This window comes from Helicoverpa zea, chromosome 6 (genome assembly GCF_022581195.2).
Source record: "Helicoverpa zea isolate HzStark_Cry1AcR chromosome 6, ilHelZeax1.1, whole genome shotgun sequence".
Taxonomy (NCBI): domain Eukaryota; kingdom Metazoa; phylum Arthropoda; class Insecta; order Lepidoptera; family Noctuidae; genus Helicoverpa; species Helicoverpa zea.
This window is the reverse complement of record NC_061457.1, coordinates 11,929,860-11,948,417: the sequence shown is the minus strand read 5'-3', so window position 1 is coordinate 11,948,417 and position 18,558 is coordinate 11,929,860. Positions and strand designations below refer to the sequence as shown.

The 18,558-nt window shown below is 39.3% G+C and overlaps 3 protein-coding genes across 3 annotated transcripts in view; 2 read left to right on the top strand and 1 right to left on the bottom strand.

The window, feature by feature from the left end:
* Positions 1-1,815, top strand: part of LOC124631285 (hemocytin-like) — a 51,919-nt gene extending 50,104 nt beyond the window's left edge. Inside the window, exons 69-71 of the mRNA XM_047165604.1 lie at positions 14-166; positions 706-882; positions 1,570-1,815. Of these exons, the coding sequence (XP_047021560.1) occupies positions 14-166; positions 706-882; positions 1,570-1,676 (437 nt within the window). The 3' untranslated portion in view covers positions 1,677-1,815. The remainder of the gene's footprint in view (positions 1-13; positions 167-705; positions 883-1,569) is intronic.
* Positions 1,816-2,561: 746 nt separating this feature from the next.
* Positions 2,562-12,890, bottom strand: LOC124631342 (dnaJ homolog subfamily C member 1). The gene is made up of 8 exons (XM_047165699.1): positions 12,635-12,890; positions 12,041-12,189; positions 11,373-11,544; positions 10,806-11,032; positions 4,759-4,927; positions 3,998-4,228; positions 3,243-3,392; positions 2,562-2,827 (listed from the first exon to the last, which is right to left on the bottom strand). The coding sequence occupies exons 1-8, from the start codon at positions 12,764-12,766 to the stop codon at positions 2,705-2,707; spliced, it is 1,353 nt and encodes a 450-aa protein (XP_047021655.1). The 5' UTR covers positions 12,767-12,890; the 3' UTR covers positions 2,562-2,704.
* Positions 12,891-13,159: 269 nt separating this feature from the next.
* Positions 13,160-18,031, top strand: LOC124631343. The gene is made up of 6 exons (XM_047165700.1): positions 13,160-13,369; positions 14,441-14,647; positions 15,033-15,200; positions 16,171-16,354; positions 16,539-16,589; positions 16,928-18,031. The coding sequence occupies exons 2-6, from the start codon at positions 14,441-14,443 to the stop codon at positions 17,077-17,079; spliced, it is 762 nt and encodes a 253-aa protein (XP_047021656.1). The 5' UTR covers positions 13,160-13,369; the 3' UTR covers positions 17,080-18,031.
* The last annotated feature ends 527 nt before the right edge of the window (positions 18,032-18,558 follow it).

Here is an 18,558-nt window from a genome sequence, read left to right as displayed (position 1 = left end):
GTACTATTCACAGGTAAATGCGTGCCGACAACCATCCCATCATCAGAGACGGTGGGTGTAGTGCGAGTGCACGACCACAGACACGGCCTTTGTGTTAACAAACAACCTATCAAGGGACTCAAAGAGTGTCGCGGATCCTGTGACTCGGGCACGCTTTATAATAACCGTAAGTTTTATATATTTTGCTTCAAATTTATATTCGTTATTTAATATTCGCTTTACGTTTTCATCAAAATAAAAAAGGATTTCTCACTTTTCAATACATATTTGAGTGAGCTATGATGTCAAATCCACCACTCTTGATCATTCATCATGTGAATTTTCTGCCACCAATCGACGCATACATCTAAAGGTCTCTGCACACAGCGGGCGCGGCGCGGCGGGACGGGACGGCGACGCGACACAATGTACTAGATCGTCGCGTCACGTCGCGTCGAACGGGTCGGCTCTGTGTGGTGTCGTCCGCAATATCTAGTACATTACAACTGATCAGTGTCGCGTCGCCGTCCCGTCCCGCCGCGCCGCGCCCGCTGTGTGCAGAGACCTTAAAGTACTCATGTCTAAGGACTGTTTTGTTTAGCACATTTCAATATTTTATAGGATTTTTCTTAATCACTTACTTTCACTCTGCTATCATCACCCCTATATTATGACATTATTTACAAACCTAATTTGATCGTATATGACAATTACAATTTCTCTCAGAAACCGGTATCCACGACTCTCGCTGCGAGTGCTGCGCGGCCACAGAGTACGGGTCGCTAGACGTGACGCTGAGCTGCTCGGACGGCAGCCCGCGCCCGCACATGCTGGGCTCGCCGCGCGCCTGCGCCTGCACCGCGTGCGGCGCCGGGGCTACGCCACACTGGCCTTCTAAAGGAGGTAATGAATCACGAAGCTAGCTTAAATCCTATATTTTTTTCCATGACATATCCAAAATAGCCGGACCAATGAGATGAGAATGGCAAGAAGTAGGCAGTAATGGAAAGATTTGGAGGAGGCCTACGACCGAAGACGGACAACCCAACCAAACCAAAGGCCGTGACGATTGTTCCCAATATTCTATCTAAGTAGTCTTCTTCTTCTTCTTTCGTGTCGATTATCTAAGTAGTATCTGTTGATTTGCATACCAGTGATAAGAATTTGACATTACTTGTATGCGGCAAATGTCAAGGTATATCTCTAGTAAGCTAAACAGGTAAATGGAATATTGGGAATGATCATAAATCAACACCAAACAAATACATCGAACGATTTAAATACATGTATAGATGCTAGCGCATCATGCTGCTACAATGTGTCAATTTCTTTAATTGATTTTCAACTTTATCTCTTAGAGATAAGGTCCAATGTTCATTGGAAAAGTTTATCAGATAGAAGTAGCACACTTAAGCAGTATAAAAAAGTTGATCCAGTTTTGTATTTAACATTTACTTAAATTAATTAAATAAATTGCCTCTGAACCTGCAAAAAAACCTTCTCCACTCAGCTTTTTGTAAAAAATAACAGTTATTATCAATATAACAGTTTCTAATGACTGGGACTTATTATAATATTTCTTAATTCCAGGTTATGCCGGAGTTAAAGTACCCCCAAAAAGACCGAGTTTTGAAGAAGAGGACATCATCCCTCAGATATACCAAAGATTTGGCTCCTCTCCCCGCCCGATACGATAAACTATAATAAACCTTAACACAACGCACTAAAGTACAAAATGCAATCACAACGGATTTACTCTCTTAATATTTATAGTCATTTGCTGTGATGCTCACTGTATTCTATATTTTTGTAAATAAATGCAGCAATCGTTAATAATGTGTGTTTTCTTCTTCCTCCTGCCCTGTTCCCAATTTTATTTGGGGTCAATATGTCATCCACTTCCATAATTGAATTACCTTAATTTAATCTGATAAAAACTGTTATTCATGAGTTCGATTATCGACTCTGCGTTAGCTCATATTTTGTTGTTAATTGAGTTGACTGAAGCCTATGGAGAATGTTTTTATAAGATATGATGCATTGCCTCGACCCCCACAATGTTCAGAAGTTACTTACAAAACCAACTTACTCTCAAGCTTAGGTGATCTTCACACTGCCCCGCATCACGCTGCATCTTGCGTGTCGACGCACCTACGCGCGTTCCTGCGGGAGTGCAGATCTGCATCATCGTGCGGGTTTTTCACGCACTCACGCGCGTAGGTGCGTTTTGTAAATTCACGCACAGCGAGTTCCATTTTCAAATATACACGTCACGCCCATTCAAAATCACGCGCGGCATTGCGGGATTCAGTGTGCCATACCTTGCGTCTCGCCCCGCACCTACGCGCGGGGGTGCGTGGTTCTCCGCATGTATGTGCGTGATCCGCATGAACGCGCGTGGATGCATTTTCAGTGTGTTGGACTATGCGTGTTTTCCATACAAACGGAGATATTTCCATACAACGGAAAAAAACGCATCCACGCACTACGCTGCATCATGCGGGGCAGTGTGATAATCGCCTTAAGGCCGAGGTTACTAAGTGTAAAGCTTAAAGTTGAACATTTCAAATAAAACAAACAAAAATAATTTCATCACTTTATTCAGCGGTACCAAAACAATAAAACCGGTTACCATGACAAAAGATATCACATTGATTAGGTATCATATGTAAGTATAGCTTGTAAAATTGCTCCTTACGCTCTAACACATAAGGTTGCAAGTCGTTCACTCGTTGTCTGGTTGCTCTGTGACGTCACCGTCCGCGTTCTGCTGTGCTTCTTCTTCTTCCTTCTGTTTCTGCTTTCTGACCATGTCTGATAGATATTTACACCTCTGCATACATTCCTCCTGTAATTAGATAGTTGGAGGATTAGTGCCGGATTATGGTCCCTAATTTTGAAGTGAAAGTTTATAGGCGTTTTTTGTTACGCAACTGTTGTGTTATTTACAAGACTCAAAAAGAAAATAAAGTAAAATGTAGCCGTATGTACCTATAGTTATTAGTAACTAAATGTGTAAGGGCATCCTTTAGTTAGTCGAAGAATGCAAAAATAAAGGGAAATGTAGCTTCTGAGTGCCCGAGCAAGCGAGCGCAACTTTTACAACCAAGAACCCAGATAATAACTACTCAAATCGTTAGCTTTTGAGTATATTCTAAATAAAGGAATCTGTATTTCTGTATGTGTGAGTTTGTAAGGACACACACAAATCTATATTTGTGTGTGATTCCTTTTTCCAATTATGTTGAAAATTATGTACATACTTTGGTCTTCCCGGGCACGGCATTAGCTATCTTCTGCCACCGGTCGCCGGCGCCGCCCTTGGGGAACTTGGCGAGCGCGGTCTCCAGCGCCTTCTGCTGCGTCTGCGACCAGTTGCCGCTGCTCGTCTCCTCCGCCTTGCGGGTCTTTACCTGATGGTGGAATGTGGTGCATAAAGTGTTTTGTAGGAGAAAGATAGTTTTTTGAGTTAAGAAGTAAGAACATTTTCAACTTTTAAGATAGTCGGCCGAGATGCAAAATGCTTTGTAACAGGAGAAAGAATACTTATTTTTTTGCTAGTCGGTTAATACCTCTACCCAGCGGAAGTGGTGAAGTTTGACTGATGATAGTGTTAGCAAAAATAAGAAATTCTGATGTTGGTATGTTCCTTTTTAGATAAACCTATCGCAGTATAAACTACATACAATTTTATTTTTATTGTATAATCATGTTGATCTTTTTTTTTCAATCAACAATTTCACTTTGATATAGAGAAGGCCGTAACTACAAGTGTGTTTTTCTGCATTCAAAAGTAACAACATTTTAACTTTTTTTATTAAACAGTCCATATAGCTCACTCAAGACCACCTCACCATGATACCGCGGCCCTGGTACATAAAAGGCCTATGACGGAACACGACGGTTTTTAGTCAGTAAAAGTCTGACACTCCCTCACCGCTGCTTATCGAGGTCGTTTGATGATTTTTGACGTCGTTAAAAAAAAAGGCCACCTCACCATCAAACGGACCCAACATACCTTCTTAGGCGGTTCCACAACAACAGGCTGCTCAGGCTCCTGTCCAGGTATCTTGTAACAATTATCCTTAAGCTTAGCAGCCATATGAGTCACTTCCGGCACACTCCGACACATGGCCTCGGCGATGCGCTCCCACCGCTCGGGCGAGCCGCCCGGGTACTTCTTGACGAGGCGGACTAGCTCCGCCAAGTCGTCGTCTGTCCAAAGGCCGCCTGTTATGACGGGGGGTGACTGGAATGGAAAAAGAGGTTATTATTCGATTGTTTGACAGTTTGTTCTACCACTTCTTCTTCCCAGCAAAAACACATACTTAGGAAGTGGTAAAGGGCGGGCGTTTTAGGGGCTTTGTTTTGTAAATCTGAGCTTCAAAAAGGGCTGATTTTCAGCCCACTTTGAATAAATGACTTTTTATCTTTATCTGTTGAAGATGATTACTAGGTAAAATAATTTTGTTTCGCAGGCCAAGACCACTTCTTTTGAAATACCTAAGTACAGTTTTGAGATTTCCTAAACTATGAATCCGTGGTTTCTGGTGTTACCTAAGCATAAATTTAAAAAATGCAAACTTCAAAGTAGATAAGAAAATATAATAAATAACTGAAAGAACATTTAAAACTGTCAGAAGAGCCCTTCTTTTATACACTTTGGTATAATTCCCAGTGAAAATATTATTTTTTTTGGGAATAGAAAATCTTTTTTTTTGTAATTAAACTTAAAACTTTAGTCCTGTTACAACGTCTCTTCCAAAAGATCATTCCTACCTGCTTAACAGGCACAACAACAGGTCCGCCTTCAGGCTCGTCAGCCGGGTCCAGCAGACAGCCGTCCCGCGCGGGCGGCACCCACGCGCGGCGCTTGCGCACCCCGGCGGCCTTAGCTTCTGCTGCTGCCGCCGCCTCGCGGTCTGCGCGGGCTCGCTCTTCTTCTTCCCTGGAAATTAGAAGGCTTTTATGAGCATTGGGCAAAATGTAATCTTGTGTCTCTAGCAGTATGATACATGTTATTCATATTTAGAACATAACCAGTTATTTCATATCAATCCTAATCATGGCTTGTTAGGAACTTCCTTCACGCGCCACCATAATGATTTTATATCATGCTGCTCCATTTGAGTAGGCACTTAACTATAAATATTTATTTAAAAACTCCTGAATCGTAATTAAGATGTTTTTTACCTTTAGTTAAGCGCCTGCTCAAATCTACTGTAGTTTTCAAAGTATCTTCATATTCAATTAATATTATTAAATATTCAAACTTACTTGAAATAAGTTTCTTAAAAATTTAAACCATTAGGTATAAGCATTGAAAGATATTGGCAACTCTGTGCCGATACGCTACGCTAACCAGGCTGCAATACAATTGCGTTTCAGCCTTGACTAATCGGCAAATTGAAAATCGTTATGGAGTTACTAAATAACCAATAACTTACATAATGATTATGTAAGATTACTCAGACCCAAGTTTACCAACAACATAAACACCAGTTTTCTTAAAGCAACCGTTTTCTATTAATTTTCACATTGAATTTTCAAAGTAAACATTTGTTAACAAAATGGACGTTGATGTAGTCGGTGAAAATGAGCCGTCTATGTAACATACGACCAGCCCCGGATCTTCAATTTTTTTTAGGCGGGGCAAAATTTGCAAAATGCCGCCCCGCCTACCTACTTATGTTTATTTTCACCTTTATCATCCATATAATTTTAGCTATCAATATGTAGGCAGGCAGGGCCGTCTCTAGCTCATGTAGCGCCTGGTTGCAATCATCACCCAAGCGCCATCTATGTATTGAAGTACTTAGAGTAGTTACAAGGAATATAAATAAGAACGTTCGAATGAAGTGCACTATTTGGTAGGTAAAGGACTTCAAAAAATTTGTCCAATTCATTGTAGGCTCAAACTGTTGGCGGTCTAAGTTATGAAAGTCGAGACAGAATGATGTAATTGTAAAAAGCAGCGCGAGCGAAGCGAGCGCGCAAATTTCTTAATTTGGGACACAAAAAGTTAATTAGTTTAAAACAGCGCTGTAACAAGCAGCAAGCAAACTTTTTTGTTTTTGAGGACTCCATAAATATATATTTTTTACTACATTTGACCAGTGGCGGCGTAGCATCGGGTGGCACCCGGGGCGGACTACTTATCGAGCATCCCCCACCTCCCCAAAAAAAAAAACGACAGAATATAATCACGTAGTAAAAAAAAACCTACAGTGAGCCCCAGAAATGTTCGAGATGTAGGACACAAAAGATCCCAATTAAAAAAAAACGGTAAATGAATCCGCGAGCATAGCGAGTGCGAAATTTTTGAGTTTGTTAACACAAAAGTACCCAAACAAGTTTGAAAAAAAGCACTGTACAGTGAAGAAGCCGCGAGCGTAGCGAGCGCGAAATTTTTGAGTTTTGGAACACAAAAGTACTCAAACAAGTTTGAAAAAAAAAACCACCGGAAAGTGAGGCAGCTGCGCAAAACTTTTTGGATGTGAGATACCAAAGTCCTCCACCTCCGCTTACAAATAGCGCCCAAACAACTTAAAAATAACCACTGTAAAGTGAATTTTTTTAATTGTTACTTTTGAGGACTGTAATTTAACTCTGAATTAAGCACAAATAAAAAGAAACCGTGACTGAAGCGAGCGACAGTTGTTTTTGCTACTTCGGTGCTTTAAATTTTTGTTAGATTGAGTACTCAAAAAGCAAGGGCAGAACAAAATAGAAATTAAGAAAAAACCGCGAGCGAAGCGAGCGGATTTTTTTTTTCTAACTTTGACGAATTAATTTAAGTAATCAGATAAAGCAAACATATAAGAGAGGGGTGACAGTCGGACTGAGAGGGGTGACCGCCTCGATGTCTCGCGCATGCTCTGTCGTAGTTTTGTTTAAAATTTGAATATAAATAAAATGAAACAGTAAATGGTAGTGAACCTAGGCTTCGCAGATAAGAATGTGACTTGTCCCTTCTACCCGCGCCATCCTGGTCATGCAGATATGTGTCGACCAAGATGGCACCCCCCGAGATGTGGTACCCGGGGCGGACCGCCCCCTCCGCCCCCCGCTTACGCCGCTACTGCATTTGACTTATAAAAGTTAAGGCAGTGTGGACTTGACTTATGAAGTCATTGAGGCAATGTATGTATAATATTGCGCGAGCGAAGCGAGCGCGAAATTTTTTGAGCCCGCGACATAAAAGTACCAGATAAAGGACATTGTAAAGCAACATTCAGCGAATTTTTTTAAATTATTTGTGTGAAGACTCACAAAGGACAATGCCAGGGTCTGGGCTCATAGTTTGCCCAGCAATGGGAGTAGTTCCAGGGTGTTCCTTAGTGCACTCTGAACACGTAATGCAAATATTTTTGAAATCGCTCCCTGGGGTCCCGAGGAAAACCGGTTCAAATATTCTCCATGAAGAGTCACTTTACGAGGCCTGAGCCATTTGCCCAGTAGTAGGAGTGGTTGGAATAGATTCTTTACTTCACTCTTAACACGAAATTAAAATATTTTTGAAATCGGTCTCAAGGGTCCCGAGAAAAACCGGTTCAAATGTTCTCCTTAGATAGTCACTTAACAAAGTCTTTGGCATTTGCCCAGTAGTGGGAGTGGTCAAAATAGGTTCTTTACTTCACTCTTAACATGAAATCCAAATATTTTTGAAATCGGTCCCTGGGGTCGTGAGAAAAACCGGTTCTAATATTCCACATGAACAGTCGCTTTACAAAGCCTGTGTCATTTGCCCAGTAGTGGGAGTGAATGAAATAGGTTCCTTACTTCACTTTTAACATGAAATTAAAATATTTTTAAAATTGGTCCCAGGGGTCCCGAGAAAAACCGGTTGAAATGTTCTCCTTAGATAGTCACGTAACAAAGTCTTTGGCATTTGCCCAGTAGTGGGAGTGGTCAAAATAGGTTCTTTACTTCAGTCTTAACATGAAATCCAAATATTTTTGAAATCGGTCCCTGGGGTCGTGAGAAAAACCGGTTCTAATATTCCACATGAACAGTCGCTTTACAAAGCCTGTGTCATTTGCCCAGTAGTGGGAGTGATTGAAATAGGTTCCTTACTTCACTTTTAACATGAAATTAAAATATTTTTAAAATCGGTCCCAGGGGTCCCGAGAAAAACCGGTTGAAATGTTCTCCTTAGATAGTCACTTAACAAAGTCTTTGGCATTTGCCCAGTAGTAGGAGTGGTCAAAGTACGTTCTTTACTTCACTCTTAACATGAAATTAAAATATTTTTGAAATCGGTCCCTGGGGTCCGGGTGAAAAACCGTTTCTAATATTCCACATGAACAGTCGTTTTACAAAGCCTGTGCCATTTGCCCAGTAGTGGGAGTGATTGAAATAGGTTTTTTACTTCACTCTTAACAAGAAATCAAAATATTTTTGAAATCGGACCCAGGGGTCCCGAGGAAAACCGGTTTAAATGTTCCACATGAACAGTCTGTTTACAAAGCCTATGGCATTTGGCCAGTAGTGGGAGTGGTCAAAATAGGTTCTTTACTTCACTCTTAACAAGAAATCAAAATATTTTTGAAATCGGTCCCAGGGGTCCCGAGAAATTAATCTGATAAGACTTTTCTGAAAAATAAGTCTTACTCATATGTATATAGTCAATCTGAATGCTCAGGATCTCGCTGTCAGGATCCAGTACTGGAAAATGTTGGAATGGGTTATTTTTTTTTACTGTAATTTTCAGATAAATTCTAAAAGCGTTGGATTCTAATAAGAACTGACAATGATTTTCTGAAAAAAAGGCAATTACTGCAATATTTTTGAATTTACGGTTTAAATCTACAAGGCGCCTGCGCTAAGAGCTATCTTCTAGAAAAATCTTATCAAGACGAATAAAATAAGCTCAAACATGAGGTAGTTAGTAGATACGTTGAGGAGTTCCCTCGTCTCTCTGTCGTCTCCATTGTCAGGTCAGATCTTAACCTCCACTGTTTTGTGGTGTCTGAGACATATACCCGAATGACAAGGTTTTACTCGATATATGTCTACAATTTTCGAGAGTCGCTCCCGATTTTTTTAGAGATTCCATCACCAGACCCTGGGCCGGATGACAAAGGAAGTAAGCCCTTTCAAACAATAAAATAATTGTTGAAATCGGTTGGTAAGCGAGGGAGTTATGCACGTACAAACGTAAAAAGAATACAAATGAATTAAGAACCTCCTCCATTTTTGGAAGTCGGTTAAAAAAAAGTTGTCGTGTACAATCCCTCGTATTTGTCAATGAATATAATTCATTTCAATTAAGGTAATAAAAGTGGAATAGTTAAGAGTTCGTAAGCTTATTTTATGTAATATTGAATAAGAGTCAAACCATTTTTTCTCAAGACTCCCAGGATAGATTTCAAAATGCTTTGGTCTGGGACCTAATATAAGCCTATGGAACATAATACACTATGCAGTTACTGTGGGCAACACTTGAGCCCAACTTCCATACAAAGAATAGCATTGTCCTTTAACTGGGAATTATGTACAAATAAAAAGAAAACGTGATTAGAGACTGAATCAATGACCGACGACCGAGTCAATAAAAATAATAAACAATCAGAAAAACAGCCGCGTTGTCATTTAGCCGCGAGCGTAGCGAGCAAGAATTTTTTCACTTAGTTGGAGGATGTTAAAAGTAAAAAATAATCAAAATGATCAATCAAACAAAGCGAAGGCGACTTTTTTAGAAACTTTGCTTGTCAGTATCGAAATGTAATTTCATCGAAATGTAATTTCATCGAAATTTCCTGGTGGTGGGGCGTCCCATGGCGCCCCTGAGACCGAGCAAGGCGCCCGGGTCATGCGCACACCCTGCACCATAGGTTAAGATGGCGCTGTAGGTACCTTACCATTACAGTAATCTGTGATGTAGGATTTAAAATAAAAATAAATATATGCGATAAGCGTTCCTGGCTCATAGATGATCGCAAATAATTTTTAATCAGTTTTAATTTGCTAAAACTTCGCCTCGTGAATAATAAATGTTCGTGCAGTGGTGCAGGATATCGGTCAAGTTGATATGGCCATGAAATTGCTGTACTTGTGCTATTATTTATTCCGTGGTCAAAGTTAAATAAATGATGAGTTATCCATCTATCTACTACTCTGAACCTACAACACGTTATCCATTGGTCTGTGAAGTGTGAATTTGGCAGCCGCCTGATTTTGCCGCCCCCTGAATTTGCCGCCCGGGGCACAGGCCCCGGCTTGCCCCCCCCTAGATCCGGGGCTGCATACGACCCTTACCATATTTCAAAAGCGAAAGTGACTCTGTCTATAAAACGACTGAACCGATTGAGGTGACATTTGGCACAGAGACTCTCCTTTTTAATTTTTTTAAGGGCTGATGGAGTAATACCCGAGTGAAAACACGGGTGTAAGGTAGTGTTGGATATTTTGGTAGCAGATAAGCGCTAGTCAATCAATATCGGTCATAAGATTCTTATTGATTTTATACGCAACTTTGTGACGCGTTGCTATGGTAACAATCGAGTGGAAAAAACTCATGAAATGCGTAATCGTCACCGAACCGAAACGACTGTTTCAATGCTTTGTTTTATTCTCATAACATGATGTCATTATCTGTTATTTTTTGTGAAAACAATCCTATATTGAGAATTATTCAAATTCCTCATATGCTATCAGAATTAAAAAAGAACATTATTAAATAATATCATGTTATCCTACAACAATGCAACTTTACCACACACATTTAAGCACAAAAAAAAGATTCTGACGAATTGAGAACCTCCTCTTTGGGATGTTGGTTAAAAATAGACATACCTACCTAAAAAATACATTCATAAACTTACCTCTTTTTCTGTCTCTTAGCTTCTTCCTTCTGTTCTTTTAATCGTCTCCTCAGTTCAATGATACCCCTCGGTATGGCAGTCACCAGCCACCACGTAAACCTCGGTATTTGGAACGGCAGCGTGTCTCTCACACTGGGTTTGGGAAGCTGGTCGAGGATATCTGATAGGCCCTGGTCAAATCCTGACTTCTTGGAGTGCTTTTTACCTCTACTGTTGAGTATTTGCTCCTGTAAACAGTAAGTATGTTATGTACCATCCTTCTCTTTTGACAATCTTTCTTTGTTTGAGAGGAGACCTGTGCCCAGCAGTGGGACGACAAAAAAGCTGATGATGATGATATGTGTACTAGTCATAGTGTTGTATTTTTTTTCTATTGTTATCTACAGTTTAATTAGGGTTGAGTTCACTTGGTACATCAAAACCCTACTACCTATCTGCTGATACTGGCATTAATTAAGATGACAATATTTATAGAAATCATATTTTTGACTTTTCACAAACCAGAATAATTATACAAGTACACATAATCAGTTTCGTAGAGGTTAGTAAGTACCATAAAAAACTTACAGCAGTAAACCTCTTCTCAGCATAAGCTGCCCATCCGACAGCATACTGGCCAAATGTGATGATGATGAAGAGGATGATGGAGCCCTCAGCCAGGCCCATCTTCCTCACGTGACGGTAGTAGTAGATGGCAGAGCGCCAGTTTGGAAGACCATTCTTGAGCACGTCGTTATATCTGAAATACAAGATTTTTTTTATTGATGTGTTGTGATTCTGTTTTTTTATTGTGTGTATGTAGTTAGTAGTACATGCTAGAGTTTAATATGTTACACTAATTCTAAACAGTGGAATTGATTCAGTGTATGTATGGTTGTGTAATACTATTCCACATTGAAATAGCAAGTTCTACCTAACATATGGATCTGAAGACAGTTATAACTATTTTATATCCAGGTAGCAAGGCAACGGGAAGCAGTTGCTTCTGGATGTAGATAAACCATCGAGAACAGCTATTTAATATACAACATTATTAATAATTGTGTAACAAATCATAGCTTGAGGAAAATACATTGTAATCTGATAATAAATGGTACATTTTTCCTCCTTTAGTGTTTATATATATTTTATGTTGTTGCAAGATGTGATAATTTAAAGAATTTGCTTCCCAGAATCATAATATTAAAAACAACTTTGTATCTTGTTTTATTTAAATATTTTAAAATCATACATACTTCTCTCTTTTCCCCGGGTCTTTAAGTATATTGTGGACGGACACCAGGTTCCTGAACTGCACGTCTGCATCGGGAGCATCATTCTTATCCGGATGCAGTTTCAATGTGAGCTTCTTAAATGCAGACTTGATTTCTGATGGGGAAGCATCCTGAGAATAAAGTTATGAGAATAAAACTGCATGTGTTACTATGGAGTTTCTTGCAGGTTCTTCAAGAGTGGGTCTCTTTAGATCTGTGCAAATACCATAAAATGTTTCGAAAGAACTTTTAAAGGCCTATTTGGAATAAAAATAGTTTTGAGTATAGACTAAAATTTCATGCTGGGCAGTCTTGAATATAATGAAAAGTTATAAAATATAATTAACACAGAAAAAAATAGGTATCTAGGTACGTATAATTATCAATTTGGATGACATTATCTAAATATTAATTAGAGATAACAGCCTGTTTCCCCAAAAATTTGAAATAATGACCAAGTAACACGCTGCTTAGCTTGTCTGGCTTTCAAACTAAGTGTTACACTATATTTGTCGGTTTTAAATGATGGTTTTAGACGCTGTGCTGGCCCAAAATTATGTAAAATGTAGCTCTTACCTGTGTAACACCTAACAATTCGTAAAAGTTCTGATTCACTTCTTCGACCACGTCGAACACCTCCAAATCGCCGTCATCCCACGCCTTCGCGCTCAAAACTAGCGTAAATAACACCAATAAGTTCCACCGCATGGTATAAAGCCTAGCTCAATCTATTTTTAATTTAAAAAACATATTACTTATCGTTCTATCGGTATAAAAGATCCCGTTTTCTATTTTTTGACAGATCGCCACACATGAAATTGACAACGGCAAGTTGACAACTCAGCAGCTGGAACATTAGTGATGTTTGTAGTAGGAAAGTTTATCGACTAACCAGCTGTTAAAACTATTTTTAAATTCTCAAGCCTTCTTATTGTTTATAAAGTTACTGTTTATGTTTAGATAAGGGAATTTATCGATGAAGTTTTATATTTATTTAGTCTATAAAACTGCAGTTACTTTTCGCTATATGATCAAATAATGTTTTGATGGCGGCATATTTTACAGTTTGACATTTTTCCGGGAATGCCTTTTTGGATAGCATGTCAAAAATGACAATGGCATGTTATAAAAAAAGCCTCTCGCTTCCTAACACAATGGGGTAATCAGAAAAAAAGGTGTGCCAATATTTTGATACTCGAACATAGGCAATAAAAACATAGTGCATCATTGTCTCTCGCTACAAATCGATAAATCAATAGTAGTTTTGGCTGCTGCTACCTTTGCATCGCGTTGCATCTCCGAAGCGGAAAGGTATTATTTATACATTCAATGTTTCTGAATTTTAATTTGACACACATAAACACACTTTATGTTATGGTTTGCTAATTGTATTTGGTTTTTCACTAACTTTTAAATTATTTGTATTCCTTTCTTTCATTATGTGATGACCTTCTTTGTTTTACACTTACCCACCTACTATTTTTTAACAATAATTATTTTTATTCGTTATTATTTTTTGACTGACTATATTGATGTTCGTGTGCTCTGCGCGTTTCGTAATCACGTAAATTTTATTACCTACCTAAGATTTTTATGTGCAATTGCATATTACATACATATTTTTTTTGCGCACCGTCCTCGCCATTTCTATGGCGGGCAACCATTTTCCGGGATTGATATTTCGGAATGAATAAAATATTATTCTGTTGTGAATAATTATGTTTTTGATTTTATTATAAGTATTTTCGGAAATATTGGATGATATTGTTTTAATGCTACGCACAGGGCTGCCATTTTCCTTAATATTGCGTCGTCTCAAAGTTTCGTGGAAAAGCTCATTTGTATGAGGGGGTGGGCGAATTTTCTCGGCTACGCGATTCTTTGTGTCTGATAACGCGACGAGCAGGCATTTCCATAATTTTTATAATAAGTATTACAGTCATATCTGTGATTAATGCATTAAAGTTATTACAGTTATATTACTTAAGTGCATTGTAAGTGTAAGTACATGTAGGTATCATATTCGGACGCCATTTTGATAAGACACCTAAGATAACAAAGATGTTATTTTTTTCAGTTTAGCGTCCGATTAACAAATTTAGGTCTTTTAACTGTTTATTCGTAATTATTGCGAACGCATAAACACGCTACAGACGTAAAGTGCGTCGAAGATTTGAAAACGTCGGTCCTTTTTTTGTCTACCTACCCTCTTACTCGGGTAGTAATCTTTCTTACATTCCTCGGAAGATATTTAGTGCTACATTGACCAACAGGGCTATTATATTCCTGTAGGTTTAACAATTGAATATTGAACAGCTTACAGAATAAAATAAATAAATAATTAGGCTTACAAAAGTGACACACAACTTTCTTGGACTTCAGATGGCCAGAGCGGCAGACCCAAGGTCCAAGATCACCGTGGACCAACTTCGCATCCTGCTGGAGGCGGTTGAAGATGACTCTTCGCTGTACAACGCGGGGAACTCGGACATGATCTCGTTCCTGAACATCGACAAGTGGACGAACCTGGCCAGCCGGCTGAACGAGTGCCCTGACGGCGCATACATTCCTGTGCAGAACTGGAAATTTGTGAGTACTCGTGTAACAACGAAGTGAGCGTTTTAGTGAGAAAGAAGAACCATCATCTCCTGAGCCTTTTCCCAACTATGTTGGATTCGGTTTCCAGTTTCACTGGGTTCAACTGAGTACCAGTGTTTTACAATGAACGACTGCCTACCTGACCTCCTCAACTCAGTTACGCGGCCAAACTGGTTGTCAGACTTACTGGCTTCTGATTACCTGTAACAACTGCCAAAGATGTTCAATGACAGCCAGTTCAAAAGGAGGAAGAATCACGAGGATTTTATTTTTGTATTTATATTGATTTGGCTTTATATCGTGGTTTTAGAATCTTCACTATTTTCCTGAATGACAGTCAAATTACCTTTTCACATCAATAACCGACCTTCACCAGGTGCTCCGTTACTGGAGTGAGAACACGAGGAAGAGGAGGGAAATGTCCAAAGCCAAGCGTGCGTCGAGCCGCCACCTGTCCATCAGCCGCGAGGAGGCCAAGGAGTTGGAAGAACTGGAGGAGAGACTCTTCGAGTTCATGAAGAAAGAATCCTCCATGGAATATGTTGTAAGTTATTTAGCGAGTTTATTGATATACTAGCCGTTTTTCCGCGGTTTCACCCGCGTCCCGTGGGAGCTACTACCCATCATCATCCTCCGAGCCTTTTTCCCAATCATGTTGGGGTCGGCTTCCAGTCTAACCGGATTCAGCTGAGTACCAGTGCTTTACAAGAAGCGACTGCCTATCTGACCTCCTCAACCCAGTTACCCGGGCAACCCGATACCCCTTGGTTAGACTGGTGTCAGACTTACTGGCTTCTGACTACCCGTAACGACTGCCAAGGATGTTCAATGACAGCCGGGACCTACAGTTTAACGTGCCATCCGAAACACAGCCAATGGTGTCTAAGATATACTTAGAAAGTACATACAGACTTAGAAAAGTTGCATTGGTACTTGCCTGACCTGGGATCGAACCCGCGCCCTCATACTTGAGAGATTGGTCCTTTACCCACTAGGCCACCACGACTTTTACCTGGGAGCTACTACCCGCACCGGGATAAAATATAGCCTATGTTACTCGCAGATAATAATAGCTTTCTAATGGTGAAATAATATTTAAAATCGGTCCAGTAGTTTTTCAGTTTATCCATTACAACCAAACAAACAAAGTTTTCGTCTTTATAATATTAGCATAGATTATTTAGTGAGTATGAGTACCACCAAAGAGGTTGGTGTCAAGGGCCAATATCCAGGCTATAAAAATGACGAAACCAGTCACGCTAAAAGTTGCCCAATACTTTGCAGTAGCTAGTTGACTTTGCTACAGCAGGATATTGGTGCCATCAGGCGAAATGCCTGCCTGCTTTTTGATAAAATACTCTCATCATTTCTCGAGCCTTTTCCCAACTATGTTTGGTGGGCTTTCAGTCTAACTGGATGCAGCCGAGTACCAGTTTTTTTTAAATAAAATACCCTATTCTCTAAATAATATGGCCAGATGATGTAACAAGGTCCCATTAAATGGTCTTCTTCAGGACGTTACCTACGTAGGGAAGTTTGGTGGTGAGCCGCCGAATGAAGACGGGACTGCTGGCTCTGGAGGGGTGAAGTTCGTGGTACAGCTCCTCAATGTCTTCGAGGGTAGAGAACCTGATGAGAACACATGCCCTAGGAAGGGACCAAAGAAGAGGACCATTGTCATGAAGGATGCTGATGATAGTAAGTTGAGAGTTTTTTCGTATTTTGGCACACATTAAGTTTAACAGTGCTATTTTTAGACTTTTGGGGGATCCAATGTCATTACGGTCAATCATAGAGTCGCGATTTCGCATCTTTAAGTCCTTCACAAATCCACAGAACTTTCTTGTAACAGTATTCTCATGAGACACATTTATGATTACAGATCCCCGCAACATGGCTAAGAAATTCAAGATCATCTACGATGAAAATGTGGGTGAGTACAATATAATAGTGTTCAGAGGGTTTAATTTAACGAGGCTAACATTTGCTTTGTCAAACTCGTTAATTATTTAAGAACATACCTACACACAATTCTTGTTTAAAATTCTTCATAATAAAGATCAAGATAATCAAATCAAATCAAATCAAATCAAATCATCTTTATTCTCAGGCATCAAAGGCCCATAGATAAATACCTTAAAAACTAGCATACATAATATGATATACAAAATTGTTAGTAAATAAAAACTTAAAACTATGTTAGTAGCACTTCACTTATGCACTAAGTCACTGTGCGGTCCACATTTAGCGTCCACATTTTCTCTCAATCAGATGAAGGCGAGGACCCCGATACTTACGTCTACGGACATCAGCTGGGGCAGCTTCAAGATGTGTCCCGAGACATTCAGGACCACATCACCACAATCCAGAGCCGCATCCACATGATCAAGGATCTGTGGAAGCATCGCTGCGGTGACAACTAAACATGTTGAGTAAATAACAAAAAAGTAATTAGCCCGCCTTTTTTATAAGCAAAAATACTGGACACATATTTTTTCGATTATTCCACAAACAAAACAGACAATATACAAGGCATTTTAGTTTCTTGTCACATTACTGTTTCATACAATTTGACAACAGTATGACATCACAACCACCCACTCAATAGTAGTCAATTTTGAGGATTTGTTAACCAAAAAATAGGTCGCCGATATATTTTTCTGATAATCTAAAAGGAGGACTAATTACTTTTTTACTTAACAGCACTTATGGAATGAAAGACGGGAGGAACGGAGTGATCAGGGAACTAGGAGGAAAAGAAGGGAATTTGAATGATTTAGGAATTTTTATGAGGTCAGTTTATATGGAATGTCACGTAAAGAATGTAAAAGGATGCATGAATGATATAGAGGTGGATGCCAAATATGTTAATCACATTTTTAATCATGAATTTTAATTGTCGTTTGTAGATGCATTTAATCATTGTCATGTTAGGCGATAAGGTAGTCATTATAAGTGTTTTCACTCAAATTAAGTGTTATTTTGTTTTAATTAAGTGCCATCTATTTATATGAGAATGTTTTTCATATTAATATAATGTATTTTCGGGTCAGCTCTATACAAAACTTCTGTGATATTTTTTGATCGTTATTCTTGTATTATTATTTTTTATTTACTAGATACATAAAATTATTCTATTATAATAAGTGTTGGGGTACCTGGGACACTCGTTCGGCAACTTTGACAGTCAACGAGTTACTGTCGCGCCGAGACATCGATGTTCCATGGTACAGCACTATCATCATCATCAGAATATCACCATATGAGAACAAACAGCGTTCAATAAAATTAAGTGTAAACATACACTTGCTCATTAAATTAATCAGTATTAATTAATTGTAGAACTTTTAGAAATCAATAAAATGAACCCAAAAATGGTGTTTTATTTATAATCCTTTATTTAGAGCCCCGCACACTTCAAATTCGCTGTTTCCTTTTCACACTAATCCTCCAACCCGGATAAGATAGGAGCCTATGTCCTTTCTAATACTACACTACACTACCTGTCTGCTATCGTATCGTATCTGCTATCGTAAAAAATGCAGTCAACGATTTCGAAGAGCAAAGGAAATCCGCACTGGATGCGAAGCGTGATGCTCTTAAGGCTAAAACACCAGCAGCCATCCATTACTACTATGTGGACGGTATCCTCACGTGCAGCCAATGCTCGCGCACGTTTTCACATAAAATAGGGTACCAGCCATCAAAGGGCGCATAGAAGAGCTGACCACCTTAGCTCTTCTGTTAACAATAACTGAAAGCAGTCACTATAGCCGAAATCGGCTGGGAAGTATATACTATACCTATCTGTGTACATTTAAATCGGTTCTACTGTTTCGGCGTGAAAGCGCGACTGATAGACAAAGGATAAGGGGTAGGTATGCTACTCCGCAGCAAGATAG